The 12,417-nt window shown below is 45.6% G+C and overlaps 1 protein-coding gene across 4 annotated transcripts in view; it reads right to left on the bottom strand.

Moving 5' to 3' along the window:
- The window catches only part of STOX2 (storkhead box 2), a 226,266-nt gene that overhangs the window by 11,368 nt on the left and 202,481 nt on the right, over nucleotides 1–12,417 (bottom strand). For all 4 annotated transcript variants that reach the window (XM_045055208.1, XM_045055205.1, XM_045055206.1 and 1 more), the window contains 2 exons: nucleotides 11,556–11,708; nucleotides 897–3,162 (listed from right to left, as the gene is read on the bottom strand). In XM_045055208.1, the coding sequence (XP_044911143.1) occupies nucleotides 897–3,162; nucleotides 11,556–11,688 (2,399 nt within the window). In that variant the 5' untranslated portion in view covers nucleotides 11,689–11,708. The remainder of the gene's footprint in view (nucleotides 1–896; nucleotides 3,163–11,555; nucleotides 11,709–12,417) is intronic.

The following is a 12,417-nucleotide window of genomic DNA, read 5'->3' as shown; positions in this document are numbered from 1 at the left end:
TCTGCATCTCAGAGTCACCAATCTGGAGTAGAATTTAGAAGAATTGGGTCCCCAGTTGCCCTTTGAGGAGAAGGAAGAGTTAAGGAGAAAAAAAAGGAAGTTGCACAGACGCTCTTTGGCTTTCTTATCCCCTGAACCACTTTAGTGCTCTCGACGTGCCAGTCAGGCATTACATGCTCTCTGCTGTTAACCCTTTGCTGAATTACCAGCTATAATCAGAGTGCCTAAATGGGTTGTGTCAATTCTGCAGGAGGAGACATAAAAGTGTGGGCACACGTTTTGATCTAATGGAGCAAGCACCCCTCATCTTCCTGTGAGAGACACAAGATTCCATTTCTCTGTGGATCTGAAATGTATGAGCAAAGGGGGGAAAGGGGGCGCACAGAGTCAGGACTGCAGTGGCAGCAAGCATCTGGATGCCCCAAGGGGTTGAGATCTGTCATTCCCACTAGAGGGACCCCTGTCTTTGAGTCAATTAATTTATACCCAACCCCCAACTGACTGCTGACCACTCATTCTACCCAAAAAGTTATTATTTTTGAGGACCTAAAAAAAAAAAAACAAACTTCTTTTACCAGCATGGGGGCAATATACGCATAGAAGAAAAATACTGGAAAATGTTGGTCCTAGTTAGATTGGCCTGATGCAAGTTTGAGGGAGGGAGCCAACCCACCAGTCCAGATTGGTGATCTCTACAGCTGCAGAAACATTTGTTTCAATTCCTGAAAAAGAAGTCAGAAACAGGTTGTTAACAATACAGCTCACACAACCCTTAACCCGCATTCACAGAATTAAAACTGTGAAATCAAAAAACGTTTCAAGTTATTTGCATAAAGCCCCAGGCCCTGGTAGGTGTATGTGTGTGTGTGCCCGTGTGCAGAGATGCCTCTCCCTACCGTGGGGAGTTGAATCCACTGTCCACAGTGATGCTGCTGCTGTCCATGCTGTCGAGGCGTGCCGAATGCGTGGCTCTCTGGTTGCTGCTGCTGTCGGTTTCTTTTGGGGCAAGGAGGGTGAGGTTCTTCTCAAATTTCCTCTGTAAGTCTCTTTCCTTCTCCCTCTCAAGGAGCCACTGCATGGTGCCTACATCATCTCTGTTTTTTTCCTCCTCTGTGTTTTTGTTTGCCCCTTCCTCAGAGTCGTCGTCATCAGAGACATTGTAATAGTCAAAGGAGGCTTCCTGGTTCCCCCCGGACTCCTGCTGACGCTGGGAACCAGGAATGGCTGGTGCCACCGAGGTCCCCAGGGACGGCTCCAGTTTCTCGCATCGGCCTGGCAGTGTGTCGGCAGGTGTCTTCGGGAGAGATTTGAGGAGGGACAGGCTCGATTTGTGATAGCTGTTTACAGACAAGGTGCTGTGAAGAGGTTTGAACAGTGTGTCTTTGCTGAATATCTCTTTCCTCTTGTCCAGGCTGCTGGGCTCGGCGCTGTGGTGCTGGACAAGGCGTCCATTGGCGATCCCTTCTGCCACTGCGCCCGAAACAGCTGGGCCCCCACCTGGCCCTTTTGGTGACTCCTCCTTGTGCCCCACAGGCTCCCTGGAAGAATGTGGGGCCTGCCTATCAGACAGAGGCAGCTTTTTCACCCCTTCCGCCAGAGTCAGAGTGTCATGATCCTCTTTATTCTTTCCCAGAGGTGATGGTGCTGTGAGGACCGTCTCACTGGAGGTGTTGCACTGGAAATAGTCATCTGTAGCTGTTTTTGTTGGACAAGAGTTGAGTTCCCCATAGGACGGCAAACTCTCAGGTGGTTTTCCTGGCTCCAAGAGGCTACAAGCACTGGAAGGCTCCTTGCTGCCACTGACTATTTCTGGAATACACACCTCTTTATAGCTCGTGGATGACACGTGAGCCCTTTGATGGCCAATTGCTTGTGCGGGCCTTAACGTACTGTCGTCAATGTAGGACTGGCTGGGGGTTTGGTCGTCTTGGCTACAGCCTTCAGCCAGGTCTTCAGGGGTCCCTAGAGAAGAAGCACCCAGAGGGCCCTTTGAGTTATCCATCGATCTGGATCTCTCCTTGGCTTTGTTGGATCTCTCATTCCTGGACCTTCGGTCCTGGGTATGGCTGTGGCTTCGGTGCACTTTTGAGTGGGAGCTTCCCCTGGAAGGTTCAGGAAAAGGCATCTCAGTTCTCCTTTTGGCCAATTCCCCAGACACATCCCATTCTGGTGTCATGGGGAAATGAGACTCAATCACGTTCGTGTTACTATGCATGATGAAGTTATCTCCTTTGTGTTCAATGATGAAGCAGCCCTCCCTGGGTGCCCTGGTAAGAGGATCACAAAAGTCATACTCTCTGTCACCTGGGATATCCAGATGAGAACCGTCTGAAGGGTCTCCTTTAGACACTCGTGTCTTGCTGTGGGACCGAGACTTCCCGTGGGACTTTCGATGAGTCCTACTCTTTTTACTTCTTCCGCTGTGATGGGCAGAGGACCCAGCTTTACTCCGATGTGCTTTCTCTTCTTCAAGTTTCTTCATCAGTGCAGTGTGTCTCATGACATTTTCCACGGTCAAGTCCGGGTTAATACGCCTAATGATTTCCATTTCCACCTCCCTAGGGATAGTGGTTGGCGTGTCTTCATCTCGCAGGGGCCACTCCTCGGGAGGAAACTGGGCAGAAAAATTGGCTAGCTGTTTGGTCTTATCTTTTTTAAAACTTAGCCGGAATAACTTGAGCCCAAATTTTTTGGACTGCTTTTCACTATCTTTCGGTTTTGAGAGAGTTTCTGTCTTATACGAAAAGTTGACAGTACTTTTGCTCTTGTCAGTGGGTGGCACCTGGCAGAGTGAAGGAGGGCAATAGGGGTCTTTGCAGTCCTTGGCAGGTTTCCTCTGCAGAGTCGAGGCGTGCATGCTATGCACGTCTTCTCGGCAGCAGTGGCAAGAGTCGCAGTGGTTTCTGGGCAATGTTCTTTCCCTGACGCAGCCTGAGGCAGAGGGCGTTATGGTTCCGGGTTGCGGAGAGGTACACTGAGACCTGTCAGGTATCCTCTCATCCAAATGGTACCATTTACTGTTAGTTCTTATGAGAGAAGGAGTAATGAAGTAAGTCTGCGGGGTCACGATGAAATAGCCATCCGGAGTTGGGTAGATCTTCCTCTCCCGCACCAGCGTGTTGAGCGTGTGCCGTAGAATCTCTTGGCTTGGGGTGGGAACACCTAAAACCAAAGGAACACACTCATGAGAATGTAGAGGGGAACTTGTCGTTGGTTCCCGATTTTTCAGGATCTGCTGTGGACTGAACGTTTGTATCCCCCCAAACACTCACATGTGAAAATCCTAATCTCTGGTGCGAGGATGGGGCCCTCGAGATGTGCCCTCGTAAGAAGAGGAAGAGACAAGCCACCCCCCCTCCCTCTGCCATGCGAGGATATGGCCGGTTTCACGCCAGGAAGAGGGCTCTCACCAGACACCAAATCTGCAGGTGCCTTGATCTCAGAACTCCCAGATTCCAGGATCGTGAGAAATAAATGTTTGGTGCTTAAGCCACCAGTCTATGGGAATTTTTTACAGCAGCCCAAACTAAGACAAAATCGTATGAATTTTGCCAAGCTTCAACGTATCATCCACATGGCAGGCCAGCAGGATTCAAAGGCGTTCAGGAAGAGAGACAGAAGTTAGGGGCAGTGAGATTGCTACGGTTGTCACAAGGTCTTTCCTGAACTGAGCCATGAAAAGGCAGAGTATTTTTAAAGGATGGAAAAATGAAAAATGTTTTACATGATATAATATACGTTTACAGAAAAGCCTTTCTCACTACAAAAAAAAAAACTAAGGAAACTGGGTTGAAATAGCTATCTTGATCATCAAAAACCAATAGAACATATACAGAGGCCACCATACACACTTGAAGCTACTCCATACACTCACTTTTCAAGATTAAGCTTACTTAATAAACTTAACTTTGTAAGTTACCTAAAAGGGCAATCAGACTCGACCATTGTTCAAGATGTACCCTCCAGGTCTGAAATCATTACCTTCAGTTTTGAAAGTGACTACGTTACTGATGAAGTTTGGGTGACAATGTTCTCCTTCTTGGACTAAGTCAGCAGGATGGAGGTAGTTTTTCTAACTCGTAACCAGAGAGCCCTAATAAATACATTTGTGAAAACTTAGAAGCTTCTCCATCTGTCTGGTCACTGAGTCCGAAGATGCCATAGTCCTTAGAATAGAAATTCCAGAAGAAAATGACAAGACTTCCTGGTACCGTGGCCGATACTGTGTTCAAAGGGTTCTGTGTGCATGTCTATGCCTTGTCTTTCTTAAGAGACAGAATTACAAGTATAAATTCTTAAGAGAGAGTAAACTCTCCGGGTTAGAGGACATTTACTTATTTCTTGGATATTGTCCATTCCTCAGTGCCAGGCACACTGAGGGCGATAGTCCTGACTAGTTTGATCTGGATGATATAATTTGGAAATAGGTCAGGTTGAATCATACTGCCAACATTCAACCGTATCTGACCCACAAAAATGTAATTTCATGGGATTCAACCTGACACAGTTAAGGTAGCGTGACGTGAAGACTGAAAGCCTGGAGCCCAGGGCCACACTGCTGGATTCAAACCCCAGCTCCATCACTGTTACCTGGTGGCAGTGGCTGCATTATGCAGAACCCCACCCACCACACCATTCCTCCATTCAGACCTAATCCCCTAAACCTAAGCATGTGACCTGGTTTGGAGACAGGGTCTTTGCAGAGGTAAACAAGTCAAAATGAGGTCATCAGGGTAGACTCTACTCCAACACGACCAATGTTCTTCTAGAAAGGGGTAAGTGGGCACAGAGACGTGCACAGAGAGAAGACCATGTGAAGAAACACTGGTAGAAATGTCCATCCACCTGCCAAGGAGAGAGGTCTGGCAGTTTCTGAACTCACAGACCTCCGAAGGAACCAACCAACTCTGCTGATACCTTGATTTTGCGCTTTCCTGAACTGTAAGAAAATACATTTCTGTTGTTTAAGCCACCTGTACTTGGTTAGGGTTATGCTAGAAAATGAGTGTTGCTGGTTATCACCTTAGGTAACTTACCTAACCTCTCTGAGCCTCTGTCCATGGTCATCGGGATGTGGATAATAACCCCATGTACCCTCGTAGGGTAGTTGTGAGTTTAAATGAGCTTAAGGCAGGGGCGCCTGGGGTGGCTCGGTCAGTTAAATGTCCGACTCTTGGCTTCGGCTCAGGTCATGATCTCCCAGTTTGTGGGCTCCAGCCCTGCGTCGGGCTCTGTGCCAACAGTGCAGAGCCTGCTTGGGACTCTGTATCTCTCTCTCTCTCTCTCTCTCTGCCCCTCTGCCACTCACTATCTCTTTCAAAATAAGTAAATGAATAAACTTAAAATTTCTAAAAATGAGCTTAAGATATGTAAAGCAGTGCCTGACATATACTGGGGGCTCCATGAACATGAACCATATAGTCTCAACTTTGGGGCAGGATCCACGGAAACCCAGATTACCTCCTAAGAACATTCTGTAGCAGCCTAAAACAGCAGGTAAACTAAGTTTAGGCTCCCCCAATCCTTCCAAAACTACAAAAGTGGGATATGAAAGCATTAGTAACGGCCTGGGAGAGAGTCGATGAATGCGATGTAACATACACGTCTGTCTGAGTTACCATATTCAGAAGGCATCTGTAGTGGCGAGGTGGGAAAGGCAACATTGCTTATGAATAATGTATTGTTTAGTATAATTATTTAATGTTTGAACTGCATAGTTTCCCTTTAGTCTAGGGCTCTGCTCTTGAGAGAGGTACTCTGGTTTTTATGCAAATGGCTTCAAGGCTGGTATAATAACAATTTTTAAAATTTTTATGATAGTTTCTGCACAAAATGAACTTCATATGAATTAGCGATAGAACCCAAACCATATATATGAAATTCTTGAGTGCCGTCATAAAATAAAAAAATGCTTGCATATAAGAGAAGCAACTTAAAAGAGCTTCTACACCCCACTAACAACCAGGGCCTCCTGCTGGACATGTCTGGGGGCACCGTTCACACTGACACAGACTAAAACTCCCCAGATGAGACCGTATTCACACCGTGGGCACAAATGATGCCCACTTGGGCTGTGGGGCATAGCAATCCGGATATCAAACCCGTACTGAAATCTGTGTCTTACATAGTAGCTTGCTTGCAGTCAACACTGGAACAGAAACAAGTTTTTCCAGAACACGGCAAGCCTCGTTTATACGAGTTCACGACTGCCCAGTTACTATGCTGTCATTTTAAAGGAAAGCTGAGGCGTAATCCGGAAGAACAGCTGTTACTACAAACCAAAACTGTGACGGTATTACAGAACGAAGTCTTCGTGTCTTGGATCCTCACGTGTATCGGTCAAGGGATGTCTAATTTGAAAACACAAGCTGGAAACATGCCCTGTCCAATCAACCTTCCACACTTCTACCTGTGAGTCTTCAAGGCTTTAACTGAAAGTCGCTGATATTTATGATGCTTATTTTATTATGAAGCCCCAGTATAATGACTGCACTTTCAGTTGTCTGTGAAATCCAGACTTCCATGAGAGGTCTGCAGGGCTCCCCTGGGACAGAGTTGGCCGTGATGGGTACTTTTCGAAGTTTGCGCATTCAACCACTTCCAGATTCTGTTCCCAAAGTTCATCATGAGCTTGGATTTTGAGGGCTTAAAGAACAAAAAGATAAACTCTGTATCCAAATAAGGCTGACACCCGACTTCTTTCCTTTTCCATACTTTTACATCCTCCAAAGCAAAAACAGAGATCTAATAACACTGCATGACAACGCGAGGTTACTTAGACTTACATATCCCTTTAATGCCACAAATCTGAAAATCGTTGGAATGGAGCGCTTATGTATACCTTCTGTATGTTAAGCATTTTAGATGGAAACTTTCAGTGGGCTTCTCTGGATTATTTCTTCTCATTTGTGAAGAACACTGGCTGAGGGAGAATTTAGCAAGAACCAATGTAAGGGGATGAGATGGGAGACAGAATATTATAAATGTATATGTACATATACATATATAAATGTATATGTACATATACATATATAAATGTATATGTATATACATATATATACATATACATATATATACATATACATTTATACATATATAAATGTACATATACATTTATATATGTATATGTACATATACATTTATATATGTATATGTACATATACGTATATAATAATATACACATATACATATATGTTAAATGTATATATAATATATATTATATATGTACATATATACATATACACATATACATACATATGCATATATATACACATACATATGTTAATATTCTCTAGCAAATTCACAAGCAAACTTCAACCCCATTAGCAGCCTATAGGTCTCTTTCTCTGAGAGTCAGCTTTCCTCCCAGGAAGATCCAATCATGAACAACCCAACAAGTACTAGTTCAATTTAAGTGATCCTTCTGGATGGGTGGGTGATGAGTCCTTATTTAGCTGAGAAGCAAGTATTTATTCTTTTTATACCTTAAGAAAAATTCTTGTTTCTATAATGGAAATTCCAAAATTCAACCAATATAGAAAGGTGATAAAAGGGTTTACATTTCAGTATGTCAGGCATTTTTACTAGGAGACTTTTCACTAAAAACTTTCTTTAGAATATGGGTGTCTAGGGGCACCTGGGTGGCTCAGTTGGTTGCGTGTCCGATCTCAGCTCAGGTTATGATCTCGCGGTTCGTGGGTTTGAGCCCTGGTGTTGGGGCTCTGTGCTGACAGCTTAGAGCCTAGAGCCTGCTTTGGATTCTGTGTCTCCCTCTCTTTCTCTGCCCCTCCCCTGCTCATGCTCTGTCTCTCTGTCTCTCAAAAATAAACACTAAAAAAAAAAAAAAAAAAAAAAAGAATATGGATGACCAAAACAGTAATGGAGGCCCAAATCTAGACTATTCTTTTTACGTATAACATATGCATTAAATATGAGAGTTCAAATGTTTTAATGACATTAAGTTAAATATTAAGTTAAATAAAGTCAAAACTTTATTTTCAGGCAGTAAGCTATATAAAAGTAAATAGTCATGGGGCGCCTGGGTGGCTCAGTCGATTGTGCGTCTGACTTCAGCTCAGGTCATGATCTCATGGTTTGGGAGTTCGAGCCCCGCATCACGCTCTGGGCTCACAGCTTGGAGCCTGGAACCTGCTTCAGATTCCGAGTCTCCCTCTTGCTCTCTGCCCCCCCCCCCCGCCCCCACTCACCTCTGCCTTTCTCTCTCTCAAAAATAAATAAACATCAAAAAATAAAATAAAATATGGAACTATTGCTGAACAAAGTTTTAAACCATTACTACCACTCCCTAAACCAGTGGTCAGCAAACTTTTTCTCTAAAGAGGTAGAATGTAATTATATTACTTTGTGAGGCCTCTGATCTCCCAGCTGCAACTACTCAATTCTGTAACTGCCGCATAAGCAGCTAAAGACAATACATAAACAAATAGTCAAGGCTGTGTTCTAACAAAGTTCCAAATAAAACTTTATTTACAAGCGTAAGTGGTGGGCCACACTTAGCTTCCACCCATGGTTTGCCAACCCCTGCCCCAGACTCAGATCTGTACAGCGCCCCTGCAATGTGGGGTTGACCCGTCAGTCATCAGTGTCACAAAGCTGAAAAAGGTGAAGTTCGCTCCCCTCGGCCCGTCTGATGACAAGGCGTTGAGATCTAAATTCACATGCCATAAAAGCTAGCAAAGCAGTCGTTCTTTTAAGTACAGGTGACCTATGGATTTCTCTACAAAAGTATTCCAACTTAGTGATATTGTAATCAACTGCTTGGCAATTTACTACTTTATTTTGCTATTTTTCACAATTTACTCTTACATACCGGCTCTGTGTTCTTTCCATTCTCTATTTCATAGCCCAGTAATGGGAGAGATGTAACCAATTTTGGAAAAGCTAGGTGATCTCCCACGAAGCTACGTAAAAATAGATTTCAAAAGCTGTGGGGAAGTTTGATGTCAGAAGAGGCCAACCAGGTACAAGGCCACCAAGAAGGGTCTTTCTTCACAAGAGCATTACATCTGTGAACCACATCTGTCCCCTTAGATTGCTCTCACCTGGCACTCTGTTTATCTTGCTACTGAAAGGAAAAGGGTTTGCCTGAAAGTTAACAAAGAAAGACGATCAGACAGTGAAGAATATTCAGAGATAATGTTAGAAAATTTAAGGTAATTTATAGGTTGCAAAAGGTCGGTCGGTCTGTGTTAGAGTTTTTAAACAGCACACATAGTTTCCAAACATGTTAATTAGAAAACCGAAGAAGGAGGAAATAAATCACTGGGAGAGAAATGTAAAGTTCCTTTGGGGCAAAAGGAAAAGTGGGGAGTCTCAGTCAGTTAAGCGACCAGCTCTTTTTTTTTTTTTTTAATTTTTTTTTCAACATTTATTTATTTTTGGGACAGAGAGAGACAGAGCATGAACGGGGGAGGGGCAGAGAGAGAGGGAGACACAGAATCGGAAACAGGCTCCAGGCTCTGAGCCATCAGCCCAGAGCCTGACGCGGGGCTCGAACTCACGGACCGCGAGATCGTGACCCGGCTGAAGCCGGACGCTTAACCGACTGCGCCACCCAGGCGCCCCAAGTGACCAGCTCTTGATCTCCACTCAGGTCAGGATCTCACGGTTTGTGAGTTCAACCCCCGCTTCAGGGACTGTGCTGACAACATGGGATTCTCTCCCCCCTCTCTTTTTCTGCCCCTCCCCAACTCACATGTGGGTGCTTTCTCTCAAAATACATAAATAAACATTAAAAAAAAAACAGAAGTATTCCTCTTGCCCTCTGCCATGGTTGGGGTGCATTTTCTTACACCTCGACCTTGAGTTTGGCCAGGTTTGCTCTGGCCCATGAAATGTCAGTGGGTGTGGTGTGACCGAAGGGCTGAAGAGCCTCTGTATAACCAGACTTGTTCTCTTGTGGCCTCTGTCGTCCTCGTTAGCAGAATTGCCACTGCTTGTCCTCTTTTCCAAAAAGGATGGGGTACAGGTGGAGCAGGGCCACCTGGGCAGGTCCAGTCTGGATCCGCTGACTCCTGGAGAACCCCCAGACACATGAGCTGAATAAACGTTCACTGCCGTATGCCATCCATGACCTGTGATTGTTACCCGGCATTTTGGTGGCAAAAGGGAACTGATACAGTCCACAGCTTCTGTTTCACCAAGGTCCCTTCTAGGTTGGATGAAAACTATGTCGAGAGTTCATTTTTTGGGTAAGCTCTGTTTCCATCTAGGTACATGTCGAGTCCAAGCTGCCAAACTGGTGGCCCGATAACGTGCTTTATTTGACTTGCAAGTCACGGGCACCCGTGTGTTAAAATGTACACACACACCCAACACACACGTAACTGCCAATAGTTAAGGAAATCTACAGATGTCACAGATTCTACAGAGTTTCCAGAGTCTCTTGAAAAAGCAGTAGATTTGAAGCTCTGGCAGGGTTTGACGTTTTTTTTGGGGGGGGGGCAATACACGGGAGCTGAGGACCGGGCTGCCCCCCTTGAGACAGATTACGCTGTCTTTAGCTTATCACTATTCCTAACGTCTTCTGGTGCCAGAGGCACCAAATGCCATTGGTAGGGCAGCTGGACTATTGTCATCTTATTATAATATTTAAGAGACAAGGAAACATTTTATTTTTTTCCTTTAAAATGAGATCTTAACTAATTTATCAAATATCCTATCATTAAAACTCATCAGGGGCGCCTGGGTGGCGCAGTCGGTTAAGCGTCCGGCTTCAGCCGGGTCACGATCTCGCGGTCCGTGAGTTCGAGCCCCGCGTCAGGCTCTGGGCTGATGGCTCAGAGCCTGGAGCCTGTTTCCTATTCTGTGTCTCCCTCTCTCTCTGCCCCTCGCCCGTTCATGCTCTGTCTCTCTCTGTCCCAAAAATAAATAAACGTTGAAAAAAAAATTAAAAAAAAAACCTCATCAGGCCATGACACAAGCATGCAAGATATGTTTTTGTTTGTTTGTTTGTCTGTCCTTACTATCGCTCTAGTGTAATCCCTTGGGACTAAACTTTTCCAACACGCTCCCATGGGTGGCTCAGTCGGTTGAGCGTCCGACTCCAGCTCAGGTCATGATCTCACGGTTCGTGGGTTCGAGTCCCGCGTCAGCTCTTTGCTGACAGCTCGGAGGCCGGAGCCTGCTTCGCATTCTGGGTCTCCCTCTCTCTCTGCTCCTCCCCTGCTCATGCTCTGTCTCTCTCTCTCTCAAAAATAAACACTAAAATTTTTTTAAAAAATAAAGGTTATGTTGAAGTTGACTAGAACCTTGGTGGGTTTTGCCAGAATTCTTCACGCATCCTGACTGTATTTCTTCTTCTCAGTGCCCCTTAAAAAGAGCATTACATTATCACCTGGAGACGGCACGTTAGTTTTGAAATAACAGAGATGATTTGATTTCTAATTACAGACCTAAGGAACGTTTCTGGCCAGTTTTGGCAAAACATTTTTTTTTCTATTACATTTCAATGAAAGGCACCACGGTCCACATGAGGTCCCAGAGCGACCAGCACACATGTCTGTTTGGAAAGTGCTACATTCTCTTCCCATTACCTGGGAAACACGTGGTCAGATGCTCCATCAGCGCTTCCTGGGTGACAGGTTTTCTCGCGGAGTTCATTGCTGAGATGGCCAAGCAAAGGATTTCCCCGAGTGGAATGAACTGAGATTGACTGATGGGAGACATGCTGATTGGTGACACATCACCTGCAGAAAGACAATTTTCCAGGAAGCAGTTCATTAAAAGACCCAGCCTTTTGTCACATGCACGCGCGCGCACGCACACACACGCACACACCATGACCCTTCCCGGTTGGTTCCCAGTATCATGAGGACGATCAACTCTGAACGCTGAAGCTTGTTACGGCCACACAGTGGATGCCCCTCAGGTGGAAGGATGCCCCCCGAGCAGCGGAAGCTCCAATGGCCTCGGCAAACAGAACCTGCCTCTAAAACCTGAGATCTCCTTTCAACAGACTTACAGCTGAAGGGCGTACGACACGAGGCTGAAAAATGAGCTCTGTTTTTATTAACTCGGAGCCGGTTTATTTAAGAACTGCCATTCCCATCTCGACAAATGCACTTGGGGAAACGTGAGGATTCATTCATTCAAATGTTGAGTGGCTCTTCACGTGTCAGCCATCTGCTGGGGGCTTGGGATTTCCTTGGGAAAGGGAGTGAGCTCCCCTCCCCAGATCATCTCTGCTCTCAAGGAGTAAGGGGAGGAGACAGGCGACTAGACCCAAGTCCACCGTTCTCCACAGAAGGCTGAATGACAGACTCTGGGGCAGAGGGGACAGGGCGGTGGTGCAGCAGCACCGGGGGCGGGGGTGGAGGGTGAGGGGAGGGGGTGCTTAGAAGCTGGAAGTGAGAGGTTTCCCCGAGGATGCGCAGCCGGAATCAGGTGCCGAAGCGG

This window comes from Felis catus, chromosome B1 (assembly GCF_018350175.1).
Source record: "Felis catus isolate Fca126 chromosome B1, F.catus_Fca126_mat1.0, whole genome shotgun sequence".
Taxonomy (NCBI): Eukaryota; Metazoa; Chordata; class Mammalia; order Carnivora; family Felidae; genus Felis; species Felis catus.
Note: the sequence above shows the minus strand (reverse complement) of the source record. Positions and strands in the feature narration are given on the sequence as shown.